The 22,523-nt window shown below is 46.0% G+C and overlaps 1 protein-coding gene and 1 long non-coding RNA gene across 3 annotated transcripts in view; one reads left to right on the forward strand and one right to left on the reverse strand.

Annotated features, from left to right (window-relative positions):
- Positions 1-14,008, forward strand: part of FAM124A (family with sequence similarity 124 member A) — a 99,995-nt gene extending 85,987 nt beyond the window's left edge. For both annotated transcript variants that reach the window (XM_078433957.2, XM_078433961.2), the window contains one exon: positions 10,657-14,008. In XM_078433957.2, coding sequence (XP_078290083.2) covers positions 10,657-11,454 — 798 coding nt within the window. In that variant the 3' untranslated portion in view covers positions 11,455-14,008. The remainder of the gene's footprint in view (positions 1-10,656) is intronic.
- LOC132682117 (uncharacterized) lies at positions 13,291-20,657 on the reverse strand. Its single transcript, XR_009611480.2, has 4 exons — positions 20,115-20,657; positions 18,194-18,498; positions 16,743-16,850; positions 13,291-13,385 (listed from the first exon to the last, which is right to left on the reverse strand). It is a non-coding gene; the product is annotated as an uncharacterized LOC132682117 (long non-coding RNA).
- Positions 20,658-22,523: the final 1,866 nt, after the last annotated feature.

Here is a 22,523-nt window from a genome sequence, read left to right on the forward strand (position 1 = left end):
GGCTGTCATCCCAGAGCTCAGTGCAGAGGGAGCAGACAATAATGCCTGTCACCCAGTCTTCTGCTGAAAGAGGTATATTTGCATACTTTCAAATGTGCTGCTTGAGGTTCTTGCTTTCCATCAGCCTGAATCTAGGTGCTGACTGAGATCCTCCCTCTGGGATATGCACAGGTCTTAGAGCGCCCTCAATTGTTTGGAGCAATTAGGAATAAAATGGGCTGCGTGGACAAACACAAAGTTTTTGAGATAAAGAGCTAGAGCAAGGATGAATAAGTCCTTCAGACTGGGAAGTGTGGCTCTTTTCTCTAACACAACCAACACAGAAAATCAAAAAAAAATGAACAAAAGAACATGTCCCAAACGAAATAACAAGATGAAATCTCAGAAAAAGACCTTAATGAAACAGAGATAAGTTATTAACCTGATAAAGATGCTCACTGAGCTCAGGAGAAAATGAATGAACAAAGGGAGAAGTTCAACAAAAAGAAAATATAAGAAAGTACCACATAAGGAGTCATAGAGCTGAAGAACAATTATTGAACTGAAAAATGCACTGGACGGGTTCAACAACAGACTAGATGAAGCAGAAGAAAGGATCAGTAAACTTCAAGACAGGGCTTTGGAATTCCTCCAATTAGACCAGCAAACAGAAAAAAATAAGAACAAGAGTGAAGATAGCTTAAGGAACTTATGGGACACTATGAAGCTAACTAACATTCATCTTATAAGGGTCCCCAGAGGGAGAAGTGAAAAAGGAGCAGAAAATCTGACAAAATAATGGCTGAAAACATTCCTGATCTGGGGAAGGAAACAGACATCCATATCCAAGAAGTCCAGAGAGTTTCAAAGAAGATGAACCCAAAGAGACCCATGTAAGACACATTGTAATTAAAGTGTTAAAAGTTAAAGACAAGGAGAGAATCTTAAAAGCAGAAAAACAACTTCTTACATACAAGGGAACCCCTGTAAGACCATCACTGGATTTGTCAGCAGCAACTTTGCAAGCCAGAAGTGTGTGGAATGATACACTCAAAGTGCTGAAAGGAAAAGAAAAAAAACTGCCAACCAAGAATACTGGGTGAAGCTGTCCTTCAGTTGAAGAAGAGAAAGTTTTTCACACAATCAAAAGCTAGAGTTCATTACCACTAAAGCAGTCTTACAAGAAATGTTGAGGGGACTACTTTTAGTTGAAACAAAAGGATGTTAATGAGTAACAGGAAAACAAAAAAGTATAAATCTCACTGCTAAAAGTAAATATATAGTAAAATTCAGAAAAATCTAATTTTGTAAAGGTGATGGGTTCATCATTTATGATGCTAGTATGGAGGTTAAAAGACAAAGTTGTAGGAATAACTATAACTACAGTAATTTGTTATTGGATATACAGGATAAAATGATATAAATTATGGCATCAAAACAAAAATGTTGGGGTGGAGCATAAATATTTAGAGCTTTAGGATGTGTTCAAACTTATTACATTAAAATAAACTACAGTATATAAGTTGTTTTTTTGTAAGCCTCATGGTACCCCAAAGCAAAAGCCTGTAGTATATACACACAAGATAAAGAGAAAGGAATCTAAACACACCACTGCAGAAAATCATTAAGTCATAAAGAAAGGGATTATAAAACAGAAAACAGTTTTAACAAAATGGCAATAAGTACATACCTGGCCATAATGGCCTTAAATGTAAATGGGGGAACTTGGGTGATTCAGTTGGTTAAGCATCTGACTCTTGATTTCAGCTCAGGTCATGATCTCATGGTTCATGAGTTCAAGCCCTGCATTGGTCTCCATGCTGACAGTATGGAACCTGCTTGGGATTCTTTGTCTCCCTCTATCTCTGCCCCTCCCCTCCTTGCTCTCTGTCTCTATCAAAATAAATAAATAAGCAAATAAATAAGCAAGTGTGAATGGACTAAATTCTCCCCTCAAAGACAGAATGGCTGAATGGATTTTAAAAAACATATCTCTATACAAGATGTATCTATATACTACCTACAAGATGCTTCTGGACAGAAAGTAAAGGGATAAAGATTTTCCATACAAATAGAAATGGAAAGAAAGCAGGGGTAAGCTATACTTCTATCAGACAAAATAGACTTTAAGAAAGACTGTAATAAGAGACAAAGATCATTTTATAATGATTTTATAGTGTCTCATTTGTCAATGAGACAAAATGGAAATTCCACATGCTAAAATGTGCAACACAGCTACAGCATTTCTGTGACAGAAGTTCATAGAGATAAATGCCTACATCAAGAGACCACAATGAGCTCAAATAAACAACCTAACTTTACACCTCAAGAAATTAGAAAAAGAAAAAAAACCCAGATTTAGTAGAAAGGAGATAATAAAAGGATCAATGAACCTAAGAAAAGCTAAAACAGAATTGACAAACCATTAGTTCAACTCATCACAAAAAAAAACAAGGACATCCTTCAAAAAAAAAATCAGAAATGAAAGAGATGTTAAACTGAGTACCACAGAAAAAAAGGATCATAGGAGACTACTATGAAAAATTATATGCCAGGGCACCTGGGTGGCTCAGCCAGTTAAGCATTGAACTTTGGCTCAGGTCATGACCTCACAGTTCATAACTTTGAGCCCAGCATTGGGCTTTCTCTCTGCTGTCAGCACAGAGCCTGCTTCAGATCCTGTGTCTCCCTCTCTCTCCGTCCCTCCCCTGCACACTCTATCAAAAAAATTTTTTTTTTAATTTTAAGAAAAGAAAGAATGGATAAATTGTCAGAAACATAAAATCTACCAAGACTAAATCATGAAGAAATAGATAATCTGAACAAACCAATTACTAATAAGGAGACTGAATGAATAATCAAAAACTTCCCAATGGAAGTCCAGGACCAGATGTCTTCACTGGTGAATTCTACCAAACATTTAAAGAAGTATTAATACCAATCCTTCTCAAACTCGTCCAAAAAATAGGAGAGAAGGGAACACTCCAAACTCATTTTACGAGGCCAGCATTGCCTTGATACCAAAACCAGACAAAGATGCCACAAGAAAATTACAAATCATTATCCCTTATCAACATACATGGAAAAATCCTCAACAAAATAATATTAGCAGACTGAATTGAACAATACATTAAAAGGATTATACACCATGATCAAGGGGGGATTTATTCCAGAGATGCAAGGATAGTTCAAAATCTGCATATCAGTGTTATATACCACATTAACAAAATGAAGGATAAAAATTGTATGGTCATTACAATAGATGCAGAAAAAGCATTTGACAGAATTCCACATTTACAAAAAAAAAAAAAAAACTGGGGTTGGGTATAGAAGCAACACACCTTAACATCATAAAGGTATATATATAACAGTTAAGCCCACTGCTAACATCATACATAGTGGTAAAACGCTGAAAACTTTTCTTCTAAGGCCAGAAACAAAAGATTCCCACTCTCCCCACATTTATTCAGTATAATATTGCAAGTCTTACATCAGTTAACGAAGACAGAGAAATAAAAGGCACCCAAATTGCAAAGAAAAAAGTAAAACTGTCACTATTGATGGATGATATACTATAAATAGAAAACCCTTAAGCCTATACTAAAAAAAACAAAAACAAAAAAAACAAAAAAAGCCCTGTTAAAACTAATGAATTCAGTAATACTGCAGGATACAATATCAATATAACAAATTTCTGGCATTTCTATGCACTAATGAACTATCAGAAAGAGAAATTAAGACAATACCATTTATAATTTCATCAAAAGAATAAAGTACATAAAATGAATTTAACCAAGTTGAGAGACCTATACATTGAAAACCAAAGACATTGATGAAATTGAAGAAGACACAGATTATGGAAAGGTATTTCATGCTCATGGTTTGGAAGGAAATGATCAGTATTGCCAAAAAAAAAAAAAAAAAAAATGTCCATACAGCCTAAAGCAATCTACGTATTCAGTGCAATCCTTATCAAAATCTCAATGGTATTTTTCATACACCTAGAACAAATAATCCTAAAATGTGTATGGAACCACAGAGGATCCTGAATAGCCAAAGCAATCATAAGAAAACAACAAATCTGGGGACTTCACACTTCCTGATTCCAAACTATATTACAAAGCTATAACAATAAAAACAGTATGGTATTGGCATGAAAACAGACACAAAGAGTCATGGAACAGAATAGGGAGCCCAGAAATAAACTCACACTTATGTGGTTGGTTAATTTACAACAGTGGAGCCAAGAATATACAATGCAGAAAGGACAGTTTCTTCAGCAACTGGGACTGGGAAAATTGGACAGGCAGCCACATGCAGAAGAATGAAACTGGACCACTTTTTTATACCACACACGCAAACAAACTCAAAATGGATTAAATGCTTGAACTTAAGAACTGAAATAAGATCCCTAGAAGAAAACAGGTGGTAAGCTGCTTGACATTGGTCTTGGTGATGATTTTTTGGATTTGACACCAAAAGGAAAGGCAGCAGAAGCAAAAATAAACAGTGAGGCTGCACCCTAGAAGGCGTCTGCACAGCAGAGTAAAAGCAACCGTCAACAAAATGAAAAGGCAACCTACTGAGTGGAAGAAAATATGTATCTGGTAAGGGGTTGATATCCAGATAAAGAATTCACGTGACTCAGTAGCAGATAAACAAAAAAATCTTATTAAAAAATGGGCAGAGATGCTGAATGGAGATTTTTCTATAGGGGGCTTTCAGAGGGCCAGCAGGTACATAATACGGTGCTCACGTCGCTAATCATCAGGGACGTGCAAATCTAAACCACAAACGCTATCTACCACCTCCCCCCAATCAGAATGGCTGTTACCAAACAGACAAGAAACAACGTGTTCTCAAGGATGAGGAGTAAAGGCTGTGGAATGTAAATTGTTGCAGCCGCTGTGGAAAACATCATGGAGATTCCTCAAAAACTAAAAATAGAACCACCATGTGATCCAGCAGTTCCTCTCGTAAGCGTTCATCCAAAGAAAATGAAAACAGTAACGCAAAAAGATATTTGCACGCACCCTCCCATGTACACTGCAGCATTATTTAAAATAGCCAAGGTACGAAAGCCACCTATGTGCCCACCAGCAGATGAACGTGTAAAGAAAAATGGTTTTTTTTAGCCATAGAAAAAGAAGGAAATTCCACCAGTTATGACAACAGAGGGTCTATCTATGCTAAGGCAGTATGCTAAGCAAGATAAGTCAGAGAAAGAGAGGTACCATATGATCTTACTTATATGTGGATTAAAAAAAAATCATAGATACAAGGAACTGACTGGTGATTGTCAGAATTGGGAGATGGGGAGTGAAGCTGTTCAAAAGATGTAAACGTTCAATTATCAAATAAGCCCTGGGGATGTAACACAGCTTGATGACTGTAGTTAACAATACTGGGCTGTATACTGAAAGTTGCTAAGCAAATTAAAAGTTCTCATTACAGGAAAAAAAAAGTCTATCTGTGGTGATGGATTAACTAGGCTTATTTCACAATATACATAAACATCGAAAAATTATGTTGTACACCAGGAACTGTTATATATCAACTATATTTTAATAAGAATTGTTTTGGTAAAATAATTTTATTCAAAATTTTTTAAAGAATTTCACAAACAACATAGGCTTTGCCTGTGTGTATCCCTCTTAGTGGTTATATGGAAACTTCCCAAAGGACAGTGAAAGGAGAAGGAGGATGTGTTTTTCTTTAGAACAAAAATCTGATTTCTCATGTGAACCCATTGCCCAATTTCCTTGAATTGCCCCTAATTTTTTTTTTTTTTTATTAGTCCCTGGGTTAAAAGCTCTATTGCTGGCTCATTACATAGCAGACAATGCCACAGTAGTTGTGTTTGTGCCAAGGACACAACAAGAAATGACCTTTCTCAGAAAGGAAGTGTGAGGATGAACATGAACTCTGGTGTGACACTGCCCAGGGTCACTGGGTCAGGGGCAGAATCCCCTTCACTGGGGAATCTACCCATGTGCCAGGGAATGAACCTGCTGACACCCAGATCATTGAAAAAGATGCTTCGGCTCAGACTCCTTTACCTCCCTAACTGCAAACTGTTTATGCTCAAAGTTGCATGAGAAGCTTCTGGGTTGATTACTGCAATTTCAAGTTTTTGAGGATTTCAGAGACATAATCAGATCTCCTGGCTAGCTGCCTTAAGCAGATTCATTTATCTAATGCCATTCTGTTCCATAAATAGCAAAGGGGGGAACCACTGGCTTCCAGTGAGTCAGCTAGCCTGCACTGCTTCAAAGAGAAAGGAAGGTGACCCCGAGGTACATTGCTGCTGTCACAGAAGGCAGTCCTGAGAGACAAAAGCCAGGGCAGAGAGAGGCTTCCAAGGAAGGAGGGCACATAGGGTATTGTTTCAACTCTGGAAAGATCATCTGGGGAGGGGTTTCCTGAGACATCTCCAACCATTCATTCTCAGCCTCTAGTGTTCCTGGTCAAGTTAGACGAGCAGACGAGAGAGTCCGGAAACAGCTACCGCAGCCAGGAGGACACAAGAAAGCAGCTCCGTGTTTGGTCTACGCGACTTGTCTTTCAGACAGACAAGACCCTGCTTCTTCTGTACAGAGCTGGGGAATACCACCAGGGAATACCAGATGTGCTGCAAACACATCCCACGTGTGCTCAGCCCGAGAGCTGGGGTGTGGAGGCTCGCAGCCACCCTCCTGCAGCTCCCTGCCCCCAGACCCTGTCATTACCACCAGCCAACACCAGTCCGGTTGGAGCCCCACCTGCCCAGCTGGCACTTCCACGGTGCACCTGGGCCCCCCTCTGGTGACAAACACCAGGTGCCTCCTCCTCTCTTCAAAGCAGCATAATTTAGGGTTTATCTGAATTCCTGCCTTCATAATGGAGTAAAAATAAGAGAGCACAGGTAGGTTTGTTAAACAAGCACAGCGATGACAATACCTGCCATCAAGTGTTCCTCCTCTGCCAGTTGTTCCTGGTTTTAAGTCAAAGTTAACACCACACTGTCCCTGACAGCGGAAAGATTGAGATGTCTCCTAGCACTTTCTTTCTTGGGAAACTTGGCCTTTGGCTTCTCAGGAAGTAATATTCAGAGGCTCCCTTTTTCAAGCATACTGAGAATGCAAACATGCTCGCCAAGAGCGTGCGCCTCGAATAAGGCTCCAAAGATGGAAGTGATAGGGTAATGTGTAAGAAAATTTCCAAATAAGAAAATACACTGGGGCACCCCGGGGAATTGGCCCTGATAGACATTTTAATTAATAAACATTGCCTCTCCCCTCCCAAAGCATCCTCCATCCCCGAGGACTTCCTTCTGTAAAGAGCTTCATGATTTATCTTCTCTTGTTTGGCCAAACTCCAGCGAGTAAGAAAATCAGTTTGCCTCCCCGACAGCCACCTCGCTGTGATACCTCTTGGGCACAGCTGTGCCTTCAGAGGCTGCTCCTGTCCCCATCCCAAAGGTAGGACTCTTCATGCTTACCCTTCCAGAGTCAGAAGGGCTGGGTGGGAGTCCGGGAGATGCCGGAGCATGGAGAAGCAAGCCCTACTGAGTGGATCATACCTCCAGCAGGAACCAGCTCGGCTCCAAGTCTTCTTGCCATGTTCAGCAAGGTCCCCCGTGCACATAAAAGCTGGGGCTGCTGCAAACTGAAGTGTCATGGTGAGGACAGCCTTGTGGAGCGCTATCTTTAGAAGACTGACACCGAACCCACTTACAACCTGCACTAAAAGCACTCTGCGTCACATTCTTCAAGCGTCAATAATTTCAGACCGTCAGAAATCTCAATTGCCGCTTTCACCTTTAGCTCCTTAAGCCACCCTTGGCAGAATGATTTGGGAATTTCAGGATGCTCTCCAGAGCCTGGAGGGCAGGAGTAGAATCGGCAGGACAAGGGTACACATCCATGCTACAGGATGTAGAGACTGAGAATTAAGGAGAGGATCAGGAAGGGTGGACAGCAAAGCCATACAAAATCCTGAATATCTGAACTGATGTTTAAGAAACTCATGCGAGCAACTGAAAATACAGCTTACTTGACATGAATCTTAAAAAGTGAAAGACTACAGCAGTATCTTCCAAATGCTCTTTCTGCCACCAGTCTTGCCCCCCCTCCCCATCCAGTCCTTTCTCCTTTAGCCTGCTGCCACAGATTTGGCCATGCCACCATCTTGCTTTCAGGCCTTTGGGTTTTGAAATGCAGGTGCCTTATACATACTACATGATTTGGGGCCCACCACAAGACTCCTCTCACCTCTCAGAGCTCACCTCTTGGCTTTGGTTCTTGCCTCCAGCCTCTGATCAGGCTGCTTTTGTGCCTGAGTGTGCTTCCATGCTTCACCTGTTGCCCTCCAGGTGGCAAACACTTCTTCCACTTCTAAGATTTCATCCAAGTGTGACCCTACCTTTCCCCATGCTGCCTCACCCCTATTCAACCTCTCCCTCCTCTGTGCCTTAACATGGCTTGTATACTGCCATTCGCTTTATCATCAGAGCTCACTTTATTATACTTGAACATTGTATTGTTAATTGTTGGGGGCTAAGACCATGTCTTACGCAAAATTATCTGGCCTGGCCCTCCAGACATTTCTCACACCAAAGAGCACATAGAAAATGATAATAATATTTATATAGTGCAACAGGCTGCTGGTGAAAGAGATCCAGATCTCAGCTCGCCTTTGATAACCCATTCAAAGCATAAACACACCAGTGAGGAAGCCCTGCATAAAAGACCCTCCTTGATGTTGATTGAAAGAATGAGTCAGTGAGTCTGTTTATAAGATTAAGAGATATCAGGGCCCCTGGGTGGTTCAGCCATTAAGCATCTGACTCTTGATTTTGGCTCAGGTCACGATCTCATGGCCGTGGTATCAAGCCCCACATCAGCGCAGATCCTGTTTGGGATTCTTTCTCTCCCTCTGTGCCCCTCCCCCACATGCGCGTGCTCTCTCTCAAAATAAATTTTAAAACTTTAAAAAAAAAGATTGCAATATCTGCAATTAGGCAAAGATCTTAGAAATCGATGAAAGGAATGGTCATATATTCATATATTTGTTGGTCAAAATAACTCCAACAATTAAGACTTCAACATAAAGAGAAGTATGTAGATTTCTTACCCAGTTAGTCAAGGTCTCCTTGACCACTATGGCACTAGACTCCATTTGCAACTTATCTTCTGTCACTGCTTTTCATGCACCTGCACTGTAATCAAGCCAGACTACCAGTGCCCCCTGCAAGTTCCTTGCTTACCTGCCAACAGTCAGCCTCTGTTTGAGTTGGCCTCTCTCCAGAACAGCCTCCTCTCCACTCATGCCATCCACCAGGAGAACAGCTGCCCATCTCAAAGGCTCACCTTGAGGGCCACCTCCCCTGAAGACTCCTCTGCTCCTACCGGGTAGGCATGGTCTTGCCCTCATAGCCCTATTATTGTGCCCGTCATCACAGTCTCGTTCTTGTCTGACCAATTTCTTTTTTGTCTCCTATCCTTTCAATGAAATGTAAGTTTCATGCGGTCAAAGACTGAGTCTCATCGCAGTCCTTCCTCCTTTGCCTGTAACAGATGCACAATAAATGTATATTACATTCAACTATTTCCCAAGTGGCTGTGGGAAGACTCGGTTCCCATTTAATAGGGAGGTAAGAGTGCTTGTTGTGTAGGGAAGGGCCGGTGTCTCATAGCCTGCTGGGTGCCAGGAAATATCTCTGATAGTAAACCATCCTCCTAATCCTTATCTCAAGGATTCATAAATCAGATGATCCTGTACTTAATAGAGCCAAACCTGCTAGTCCCAAAACCATTATTTCATGGAAACTTGGCATAGTAAGGTTGGCCCGTAAGCTTGGGCACTGAGCTAGGCCAGGCGGAGAATCTCAGAGAAGCAGACCCAAGTGCGAATGTGCAGCGGAAAGAGAAGTCCCCAGTTCTGTGCAACGGAAGCAGGTTCCTGGTGCGCCACAGGGAGGGTGGGGGAATAGCACAACAGGGTGAGGTGTTAAAGGCAGAGAGACGGCTTATCCAAGGTCTGTGGGGCATCCACGGTGTCAGGCAGTAGTCAGCAGCCCCCTTTCCTGTCCAGGTCCTGGAAGGCAAGGTCTGTGGAGGATCGGTGGCCCCAGACGGCAAGTAAATAAATGCTAATTTCCTGATAGCCCCTCACTCGTCACAGATATACTGCCCTGAGCCACGGGCCACCCCTAGGATATGTCCTGGCAATCACACATGTACTGGAATCAAGTCCCGTGTTTTCTGAGCTGAGATGCTCTGTGCTACCCCACCCTGATCGCCCTCATCTTCCCATGAGTTACATGCAAATAGTGGTGCTCTGGTTGGAGAGAAACACATCCTCCCAGCATCCTGTTTGCACTTACTGGTAATTCTTATCTCCCTCCTCCGTGCGCAGCCCAACCCTCATTCTTGTGGCTAATCCGCTGAGCAAGCAGTTACTCCCTGCAAGGCCAGGGCCTGCATCTCCTCCCAGGTTCAGAGAGGGCTCCTCAGGCTGAGATGAGCCACACTCTCCCCAGCTCTGCCGCCTCTGTCTTTGCGTTAGAGTTCGGAGAAGGAAATTCCTGGTCTTGTTTGATGGCCGTGACCCTGCTGGAATTTTCCAGTGACCAGGAAGTGTGTCTCGTGACAGTCCTGCCCACCGCTAACCTGATGCGCCCTCTTCCCCCTACAGGCGCAAAGGGTGCACAGGAAGTTTCCGAAACCCGGCAGAACTCAGCCCCCGTCAGAGCAGAGACCTCATCCCACGCCTCCGCCGAGTACCGCGGCCCCGGCCCCGAGCAGCACACCTGGCGGCAGCCAGCAGCCCCTGCCGGAAGGGTCACACCTGGGGCCCGGCCCCACGGGCCTGCCTCCTGGGCCCCAACGAGCCAGCGGCCCTCCCAGCCTCCCCTGGTCTTTCCAGAGAAGCAAGTCCTTGTTTTGTTTGCCCACGGGAGACCCCTCCCCGGGCTCCTCGGCCCTACCACAGTGGTTCTCAAACACAGGTGACGCGGGGCACAGGGCATCGGAGTGGAGGCATGGCTGTCTCCTCTCCATCGATGACTTGGAGGGGGCCCAGGAGACGGACGTGGACACGGGCCTCCGCCTGTCCTCCTCGGACCTCTCTGTGGTCTCTGCGTATTCCGCACCCAGTAGGTTCTGCGGCACCGGGGAAGCAGCCCTCCCCTCTGCAAGATGTGGCGGCCACTGGTCCAAGCCCAGGGGTTCCAGAGACGGACCACTGCCCGCTGGGGGCGGGGTGACCACAGACACCTCCTGGGCTTCCCTCCCTTTCTTCACCAAAGGGCCCGCCAGCTCCTCCGCGACAGCTGCTGCTTCTCCCACTGCTTCCAGCCCCTCCTCGCTGACAGAGTCCGCACCGGAGCCTCCCTGTGCTGCTCCCAGCGCCGAGCAGACCGGCGGGGATGCCCCACCGCCCCCAGCGTTGGCCGGACCTGTGGACAATGCCATGGAGGAATTCTACATCTGAACACCCTCTGCCCTTGCTTTTCAGACACACTGGCTCGGGTCCTACTGGCCCCGCTGGGGCCCGAACCCCGCCCGCGTTCTCAGCCCCGCTCCCCGGTCTGTCTGGGATCCGGCTCATCACACGTTGGCCGCACGGCCCATGCTTACCTGAGAAGGGGCAGGTTTCTAGACACTCGGTGGAAAAAAAACAGCGTTTTTATGCAAATAAATTCTCAAGCTTCTGTTGTAAAAATTTTTTGAATCCTCCGTTCCCTTTGAGATACGGTCTAGTGCACTTAATACAATTTAAATGCTTCCTATAATTATTTGAAATGAAAAGAAAACCTAGTCAGCCGGAGCTGATTTGGCAATTTTTCATGCTGTGAAGGAAAAACAATTAGAGCCAAAACGTTGAATGTGGGAAAGATACTAAGTGACCTGTAGGAGAGATTAGTGCACCATAACATAACGTACAGCTTACTGGATTCTGCGTACGTATTTGCATTACCAGGGACCAGTGGCCCTGAGAATTTCCAGGGAGTGCTTAATAGTGAAAAACCTCAGCTTGATAAAACAGTAAACATATATCAGACTATGGTAGCGTCTCACTTGGATGCCGTGCGACATCGGGAAATCTGGATTTATGCGAAGGTAGCTAATATATTTTAGAAGGATTTATCCTGAGTGACAGACTCTGTGATTTGAGTTCCCCAAACCAGACTGGCATCCACCTTTCAGTGACACCTTCACCGTAACAAGGAGAGTCTGCGGAGGACCACTCCACTACCCGGATTTATTTGGATCACTGAAGAATTGCTCATTGGAGTAGGTAGTGTTAAGATTCTTCAACTTTAAAACCCACAGTCCAAGGGCTACGTATATACGTCTCTATATAAATGACAGGAGCCACATTTTATACCACTGTCTCCCATAAACATGCATTGTCACACACCCTGATCTTTTCGTCCTTAAATAATTTGTAACATTTTTTAAGCGGCATTTCGATTGCACAGATTAATAAATGCCCCCGTCTTCTCCAAATGGGAAGCTTTACAGGAAATGCCGCCCTGGACGAACACTTTCATTGCTAGCCTCCCATGAGTACATAGAAGCCTTAACTGAAGCAGGAGCTCTAGCCCAACCTTAGCCTTTTCTGCCTGTTGTCTGCCTCTGTCAAGCTTGAATGGTAGTTCAGTGTCACCTTTCTCACTCCAGTGAGGGTATGTTTACAGTTCCAAACTCAGCAGTGCCAAGTGCTTTCACCTTTGGGAAAGAAGGGCATGGATTTATTTGCCTTGCTCATTTCCTCATCGGGTGCTCCTCACCTACATGACTCGTAGCCCAGCTCTCACCTCTCTGGAAGTGCCCAGACCAGTCCAGACACCGCCTCAGAATCCTCGTCGACACTGTCCTCCAAGCTGCCGTTAAGCCTTTGCCTTCCCTGTAACGAGAAGCTCAGATCCTGTCCCAAACATCCTGGATATTCCCGGCCTCCCAAATCATAATATGCTCCATTTTAAGTAAATAAAAACATGATCTCTTATAATTCTGGGCCAGGAGAGAGCAAACTTTTTTCTAGAAAGGGCTAGGTAATGAACATGTTAGGTTTTGCCAGCCATTGGGTTTCTGTTGCAACTACTCAACTCTGTCATCACAGTGCGAAAGCAGCCATGGAAGATGTGTACGTGAATGGGCGTGGCTGAGTTCCAGTAGAGCTTTCTTCACAAGAACCGGCCTAAGCCTCGTGCTGGACTGAGGTTGATTTACCATCTCAGGAACAGTCCACAGTAAAGCTTCTCAGTCTGCAGCCCTCTGCTGCTGTGGGGTCCTCACATCATGCCAGTGACTACAGAACCATAGGGCTCAGAGCAGTGAGGGACTTCTTTCTGCTGAGATGGTTCCTAGAAAGCCACTAGCTGTGTACCTCCCCTCCGGAAATGTGACTCACGGCAGCTGAGGATGAGAAACATGTTAACGTTAGGGAAGAGAAAACTCCGAGGTGTCGATGCAGCCTCTGAGGAACAGGAGGCAAGCTCATGCGTAGCAAAGGTCCATGAGACATAAAGAAGTGGACCAACTGCCAAGTTTGGTTCCTCCTGGCTTCCCCCCCCACCAGTACCCTTATTATACTTGCATGCACCCCCAGGATTGCTTCGGAGCCCAACCCTGATGCTGTCTGGTCCGATCCCTTCTTTGTGACCCACCCTCGGCACAGTCCAGTCTACCCAGTTCAGCGACCCCAAAGGATGTCAGCGATGCCATTTAAAAGCAGGAAACGCAAGATGCCCCTGTAACACAAGGGGAGCACTGAGGGAAGCCCACTACACACATTCATGCATCCCCCCCCCCCCCCCCGCCTTCCCTCCCAGGCTGTGGTCAGAAGTGCCCGTACACCCTGTGCAGAAGAATGTCACAGAGAGATGTTGACAAAGCCCCAGCTTCAACTTCGGGCTGTGCACCAGCATTTTCCTCATCCAGGAAGTCTCCTGACACGCACTGGGGGATCCTCATTACTTTTGTCGTGATAGATGCTGACATACTGTAAATGCTCAATAAATTTGTTCAATTGAAACACACGAGGCAGTCTCAAATTATTTCCCTCCTGGATTAGGCTCTGTGGTGTAGGAAATCTAGATTTTAGCCCTAGTTTTTTGTCATTTAATGGAACCCAATCTCTTGTTGACCTTATATCTCCCCCCAGCGTTGCACAGGCAGTGGGGCATGGTGCCACATGTCCTGGTCTAGGACAACCCATCTCTTGTCTCTTTTCCAAAAAGACTCCCCAAATTACTGCTTATGGTCCCACCGTGGTCTACTCTAAATACCACCCAGTATGGGCTAGAAAGATCAAATGCTTCTTAGGTAGTTCCTAACTGACCTGCCAGCCCCTACAGAAATCATCTTGGGTCACCCATGGGGGGTGGGTTGGTGAGCTACCAAAGATAATTTTGTGATCGGAGGGCTGACGTGTGTACAAAATGGAATATAGTCCTGGGTGTTCTTTGAGCCCTGTGACCCAAGAACAGGGGAACGGTCACACGGAAGTCAGTGGGACCGTGCTGTAAAGTACGTTCCAAGTAAGACCAAATGTTTACTTTTATTGGGAAAACCATGTAAATCAGGAAAAATACAGGAGTCTTTCTTTCCCCCTGCTGGAGTCTGTGTAGATGAATGAATTCTCCAATTCATCAGGTAAGAAACACCTAAGTAGATTCAGAATTCCTGGAAGAGATTCTTTAGGACAAATAAAAGTAATCGTGAAGAGCTCCTCCCTCCCAAACCCCCAGAATGCTATCAACGAGCCATTGTGGTCAATGATCTCAAATCTGAATTTCAGGAGAGCAGTGGAGAGAGCTGAATAGTCCTCTTTCCCCCTCCCTGCCCACCACATCTCTCCGTGTTTCTGGTCTCAACACAAATGCCTCTTATGATTTATAGGGTTCTGTTTCTCTTTAATTCCTTGGAAATATAATTGATCAGATACAGTAGAGGCTTGAGAAAAATAACATGAGAAATTGACTTTACCTTATAAAAATGGATTCAGGAGGGGTCAGGAACCTGAATTTAAAGATTTTTATATAATTAAACTCTTCCAACTCTTACTGAAGGCTGTTTTCTAATCCTGGGCATAGAAGTCTAGATACAAAATGTCTTTAAATCACATAATTTGAGTGAATAACGGAAGAAATATCAATGGTAATGTTGGCACACTTTGGTCTTTAATAATTTTTCTAGAGATGTGATAACTATTGTCCAATTATGTGCCCAAAATTAGGATCAACATATCCATTTCAGAAGTCTCCAGAGTTATTTGGTGAAACTGAAAAGGCCCCTTCTCTGGGTCCCTATGGCATGCTTTCTGAACTCTCCATCTGTGATGAGGGTCCCACTCCCAGCTGCCTAAGATGATATAGAAAAAATGCTTAGATAGATGAGGCACAGGCCCCAACTGGCCTAGTCCAGTTGGAGATTGCTGCAACCACCCCGTTATTTGAAACACTGGTCTTATAAGTTGAGCATCTGGAAGAAGCCAGCCAGGCTCCCTGAGGTCAGCCTTGCCCAATCTCTAGAACAAAGCTCAGAGCATTTTGGAACAGGAGCAACTCCACATGTGTGTGGCACAGTCCAAGAAAGGGCCTGATGAACGAAATCCTTCAGGCCAACTCACCTCCCTAGCTAGCTGGCTGTGGGAAAGCTTTGGTGCCACCTGCTGGCCGCCATGCCCAGGAGGGCCAGCAACCACCCTTTTCGTTGAAGACGGCTCCACCCAGATGAACAAGAAAGCATTTCATTTCCACTTATTATTCTGCATTTATTTTATTTCTACAAGGTATCACAGCAACTGAAATCATGACTGAAGACAATGCAAATAGAAGTAGAAAAGCAGGGCTAAGGGCTAAAGGGTCCATAAATATGCCAACCATAACGAAAGAAAAACCTAACTGTTGTGGATGACTCTCCCAGAAGCCAAAGCAAAAAGGGAAACGTGAGTAGCCTGGTTCTCACATAGGATTTGAAAATCTAGTGACATTGCCTTAAATTCATTATAATTTAAGTTGCCTTGATGGTATTCCTCAATGGGAACCAAGTTTTCCTTAGCACAGATTTCTAAAAATCACTTAGAAAGGGATTTCCAGGAGTGATTTTCTCTCAAGGGATTCCAGTTTGGTCCAAGTTGATAGCTTTCTTGATTGAAGGATGGAATTTACAAGATCTGGAGGAGCAGACACAACCATGGGTTGACTGAGCCTTGCTAGACATCTCCAGCCACACTGTGGGGAGAGGGCAGAAAGCCTGAAGGCTGGCTTCCTCCACTCTGGAGACCAAATCTATAGTTTGGCACATGGAGGGCAGGTGATGAGGCCAACATCCCACTGAGAAAGCAGAGGCTTCTACCCATGGTACACGCAAAGAGAGACCACATCTTCTGGAGGCCCCTCTGCATCCTCACCCATGCTCTGTGGTTCCAAAGTCTACTCCACTCTCTACCCCTCTCCCTGGCACTTGGAAGCCCTTCCTGATAAGTTACAGATCCCCTCAGCATCCCTCCCCGAGCTTCCTGAGAATTGATACGAATTCAGGTCCCCGTACTTCTTTCTTCATTGCTCTGAAGAGATTCACTTATTCATCCAACAAGCATTTACTGAACTCCACTACGTGTCAGGCTGGGTGCTCAGGACCCGGGACTGAACAGAAGAGACATCGTCTCTCCCTCAGAGAACCAGCCGCCCCTACTACCATCATTAATGTTTAGATTTTATAGTCCCGCTGATCGCTCTGATGGAATTAACCTCTGGTGCAAGTACCTACGTGTTCAGATTTTGGCATCAAAGCAGGCCTGGCTTCCAATTCTGACCATCACCCACTGTGTGAGCTGAGGGCAAGTTATTTCACTCTCCTGGGCCTCAGTTTCACCATCTGTAAGATACGGACAACAATACCTACCTTGGGGGATAATTAGGAGACTTAAGTTGCGTAATTTGCATGAAAGCCCTGCGATGCCTACAGCACAGCCATACTGAGTGAAGGCTGAGGTTCTTTCCTCTTACACTGGGGCTGCAGGATGGCACGTGTTCTGACCCCGGGGCTCCAGGCTCCTCACATTCCCAAGTGCAGGGAGCACGGCGAGGGCTGGCTTCCCAGCGCTTTTTACAACACAAGTTCCGCTGTCCCCTCGCCACTCTCTGGACGATTCCCCCCCGACAGGAAAATGCCTGTCCGTCATCACATCCTCAGCTTCCCAGCTTCTGTCTCTCCTCCATCTCAAGTGGCTGCCGGCAAAGCCAGACCTTGTGCTTGTGCCCACCTGCCGCCGCTGCTGCTCCCAGATCTCCAGCTAAGCTTCCCTTCGCCAACCCCCAACGCCTCAAGCCTGTGCAACCCCTTGTGCCTTCCCGCCTCTTCTCTCCTTCGGGCGCCGCGGGCCGTGTGGCACCTGCAACGCTCCCCTCTGTCCTGTCCCTGCAAGCGCTGGCCCGGCCTCACTGCCTGGCCTCCCCGGGGCGGGGGGCTCACCCGTCCACCCAACCTTCATCGCTGCTTGGCCAACTTCCACGCAACTCACAGGCTCCAACCGTCCACACCTGCTCCGACTTGCCAACCGCCCCTCAACTGCCTGGGTTTGCACTGCCCTCAGCAGCGAGCCTGCCCCCTATCCGGCCACGACCAGAACTGCCCACCGTCCCCTCCGCCTCCCTCCTCATCACCTGCCGTGTGTCTGATTCTCATCAGAGAAGACACAACACTAATGGGTAGAACGGATTGACCGCCAGGTCCTCTGCCCTTGGACGTGGTTTAAAGACCGGAAATGCAGCCCAGCTCAACAGAGGAAGCTGATCTGTTGAGCAAGGAGAGTCCTGGTCCTATTTCCACTCCGACAGTTATGTTCCACTTCCTGCAAAATGAGCCTCCTGTGTCCTATACAAGTAAATCACCCCATGCCAGCAGCTCTGGAATTCTCCTTACCCATAAAGCTCAGTGGCAGTCTGGGTCTATGACCTGAGCTGGCTGTGCGGACCCACAGGGACCCCTTTGCTTCTTTGGTCAGTGTCCGAGCTCACGGCCCTGCCCCGTACTTCCCAGGAGTGATTCCCTGTCCAGCTTCGCCTTTGTGCCTTTGCTGGATCCAGGGAACCGGCGGCAGCTGTGGAGGCAGGCTCAGGATCGTGACCCAACCACATGTGACCAGCTTCCTGGCTCATGGACACATCCGGTTCCCAAATCAGTGTGACCCACACCCAACTAGCACCACACTCACATACCAGGCAAGACCAGCTCCTTCTGCCGTATGAGTCCTCAGTTCTGTTCATGGTTTCTTCTCTCTTCAGCATTCACATCCAAAAAACCAGATTTGAATGTCATCACTGAGACATACTGGCCGTGTGACCCGAATCAAAATACTTCATTTCTCGGGGCACTGGGGTGGCTCAGGTGGTTGAGTGTCCAACTCTTGATTTCAGCTCAAGTCATGATCTCAGGGTCATGGGATCAAGCCCTGCATCGGGCTCTGGGCTGAGCATGGAGCCTGCTTAAGAGTCTCTCTCTTCCTCTCCCCTGCTCACTCTCTCTAAAAAAATTTTAAAAAGAGACAAAAACAAAAACAAACCACCTTCATTTCTCACCTGGTTTCTTCATTTATAAAGTGGAGGAAATCAGAGCTGGGCGTAGGGCACTCACCTCAGGAGCAAACTGAGGCAGCAAGATTAATAATATTTTAAGAAACGAGGCCTTCTTCATAGGGTCATTCTAAGGAACAAACGAGATCAAGTGGCCAAGTCTGGCACAGCAAGAGGTCGTTTTCACTTTTCAAGTGAGCAAAGGTTCTTAATACTCAATTTATGTTTCTACATGGCTCTTAGCAGTAATTGGTGCAACCTTTTTGGAGAGAAGCGTGGCAATAGATCTCAGTAGCCTTACAAATGCTCATGCCTTGTAACTCAATTTCCAGGACTCTATCCCTGGATGGATAAAGAAATTATCCAAGACGGAAGTAAAGCCTTATGCATCTGTTGGTCATAGTACAATTTGTAATAGCAAACCACTAGGAAACAACCTGAACACGTGTGTATAGATTGCCCTTGACCATGTAAAACAGTGCAGAGAAACACAGACTGCCAAGGAGTATGTCAAAGCAGAACAGCTTTTGCTTCCGGATAGTATCATCATGGGGGGTATTTTTTCTGTTTCATTTTCTTTTTTGCACTTGACACATTTTCCATGATAAACATTTATTAATTTTATAATGAACAAATAAGGATTGTAAAACTAGAGAAACCCAGCCACTTTGAGGGTTCTCAATTTTCACATCACGTCTGTCCCCATTCCTGCTTCTTCACCCTCTCCAGGTTTTACGTGCCTTCTGTTCCTTCCCCCCAACCCTAGCCACACAGGTGTTGTAGACTAGTGATTAGAGCAAGGGTCTTCTAATCCTGGCTCCTTCCTTACTAGCTGTGAAGCCCTGGACAAGTTCTGTAACCTTCCATGACTCCACTTCCTCATCTGTAAAGTGAGGGCGGTCAGATACTTCGCCTCTCAAGACATTTGTCTACACCATACAGAAACCGGCTTCAAGAACGCCTCCGGGGCTGAACGGCAAGGATGACAGGTTGTCAGTAAGACTACAAGAGACCAGAGACCCTTCCCCAGTTCACCTACCATTAATCCTCCTGGACTCCTGTATGTCCCCATTCGGGGGAGGGCAGCACTCAATTGTAACTACAGTGGAACTTCCCTACGACACACAGGATGATGGCTCCACGTCCGAATCAGTTTGATTTACAAAAGTATTTCTGCACCCCTGATGTTGCTGCCTGAGAGCCACGCCCACTATCCAGTGTCTTTATAAACCGTGTTACCACTGCCCTCGTCTACAGCCACAGACTCCCAACTAGTTTCATGGCCCCCGCATCTCCCCACTCCTGCCAATTTTTTTTTGAGAAGTGTTTTGCACACCCTCCTGCCATGGCCCCTTCTTGCCAACCAAGCAAAAGTACCCGCTCCCCAGATACACCCTCAAGGTTCTCACCACCTGGCCCCCGTCACCTTGTACATACTAGCACTATTCTATGCTCTGGCCAAACAGGCTCTTAACTCTCCACTAAATATACCCTGTGCTTCCCCACCCGCATGCCAAAGCTCAGCTTATTCCTCCAACTCTCCGCCCATCCAACACCCAAACCCTACCTTCCACCAAGGCCAGTGCGAACAGCGCCTCCCTCAGGAAGTCTGACCGGTTCTTGCTGCCAGAGCACTTTCTGGTGCCATTCTGTGTAAGCACTCGGTCGTCCGTAACTCAGGACAAATCACAGGTAGCCTTGCTGTTGTTTAGGTACAAGGCCGATCTACCCAGGCAAATTATAAACTAGTCCTTGGTCCAAAGCAGCACCTGAATAAGTAAGATTCAAATGAGCACATGAGGGAGGCATTCACATTTGTCACAGCTCTTCAGCGGCCTCGCTGGTGTGCCACTCATGATAAATCCCCATTTTCACATTCCCAAGTCAAGGCCCCTGACCCGCCTCAGGCTGTTCACTTCGTGGTTATTCAACCCAAATGTCCTGCAGGGGGGGCGGAGAGGAAGGAATTGTAGGCAAGGAGGAAGACTCACGAGGCCATGCTGAGCAAGTCTGGATGTACACAGAACCTCCGCCATTTTTAACTTTGTTTTCTGTTTTCAATCCCATCTGCCTTTATGCTTCCAGACTGAAAAACCCTGACTTTTCTGATCTGTTTGTATGAAATTTTCTCTGTTCCCCCCTCCTCACCTCTGTTTAAATTTCAGTTATTATTTCTGGGCCCTTCGTTCTCCCCATTACGTATTTCTGAGTCACTCTATCCACACCCACATTTGGATCCAGACACACCCTGGTTTGGACCAAGAGTAACACAGGCTTGTTACTCTGACCTCTAAAATGTTTCTTGTCTTTACAAACATTCGGGGCTAAACACTGAGGGCACTTGCTCACGGAACCTTTTTCCAGCCTAGAATTTGCCCATATTTCCCTACAGACATCCTATGTGTACATAGCTATTTTTAAACTCTACACCCACAAAACTCTTGGCAAAAACACCAACTGAATGGATTTCAAACCCAGCTGGCTTAAATCCACATGTTTGAAGAACATTGAAATGGCATAAACGCACTTACTTGCTCTCTTTAATGTTCCTCAGGTTAGAATCCCAGCCTTTCAAGGAAGATCTGAGGGCTCAGGTATTTGACCTGTTTCTTAGCCTCAGACTGAAAGTCATCTCCATCGTCACCTTCCAAGATTTCCCTCAGGGTAGACCAACCCAAGCCCTTGGAGATTTTGTACCCTCCAATGCCACATGTGTAACACAAAACAGCCCGGGGTCCCCTCGGATGGGGCTGTGCATGGAGAATCTCATTCAGAGCCACAGCCGCGCGCTGGAGCTGTGGGTCCCGTTTTCATCATGCCCATGCACTTACCATGCAATTATTCATATATTTTTAAAAATCTAACAGATGGGACATCTGGGTAGCTCAGTCGGTTAAGCATCCAATGTCAGCTCAGGTCATAATCTCACAGTTCATGAATTTGTGCCCCACGTCGGGTTCTGTGCTAACAGCTTGGAGCCTGGAGCCTGCTTCAGATTCTGTGTCTCCCTCTCTCTCTGCCCCTCCCCTGCTCGCTCATTCTCTCCTCTCCCTCTCCCTCTCTCTCTCTCTCTCTCTCTCTCTCTCTCCCCCCCACCCACCCAAAAATAAATAAAACAGTAAAAAAAAAAAAAATCCAACAGCTAGCAGACTCAACACTAGGGTACTAGGAAATGTGGTGCAATAACCCAGCAGTGTGAGGCAAACAATGATTGAGGAGGAGGGAGGCCACCTGTCTGTTTCAAGGGCATTTCTCAGAGCCCTGGCCTCCCTCTTAGTGCACCAGCAGCTTTGAGGCCACCTTCCTCAGATTGGTCAGACCTCAAGAGGGCCAGCGTGTCCCGCTCTACCCTGGGAGAAGAGGCAGCACCAGATCGCCTGGGAACGTGCAGTAAGAACCTCCCTGCATAAGACACCGCAGGAGCTGGTGAGGCATTCACAGCCCAGTAGAAAAATAAAGAGGAGAAGGTCATGGAATCTGTGTGCTGGGTCACGTCACTGTCCCATTTCAAGTCCTTCAGTGGCTTCTCATTGTCTTTGGACTAAAATTCCATTTGCCTGTCCCCGAGCCACAGAGGCCTACATGACCTGGTCCCTCATCTCTCTCAACCTCCCTCCCAACCCCCCTCTCTGCCTGGCTCACTCTCTGCTGATGCAACATACTTCTTACAGGTCACCCAACACTACGTACAATCTACACATGCAGTCCCTCCACCCGTGATGCTCTTCTGCCTCTGCTTTGCGCCTTGATTGCCTTATTCTTTTGGACTCCAAGAAAATGCCATCTCTTCTGAAAGGACTTCCTTGATGGACCACTTGTCTGTGTCTTCTTGCCACCTAATTATCTACACACACATGCATCCCCTTCCCTGCATTCCTTTTCAGCCTCTGGCCTTTCTTCCAGATACGGATCACAATTTTTAAGTGTCTTCTCCGTATATTGCATTATTTTTTATTTGGCACCCTGACTAAAGTAC

This window comes from Panthera onca, chromosome A1 (assembly GCF_046562875.1).
Source record: "Panthera onca isolate mPanOnc1 chromosome A1, mPanOnc1 haplotype 2, whole genome shotgun sequence".
NCBI classification, from domain to species: domain Eukaryota; kingdom Metazoa; phylum Chordata; class Mammalia; order Carnivora; family Felidae; genus Panthera; species Panthera onca.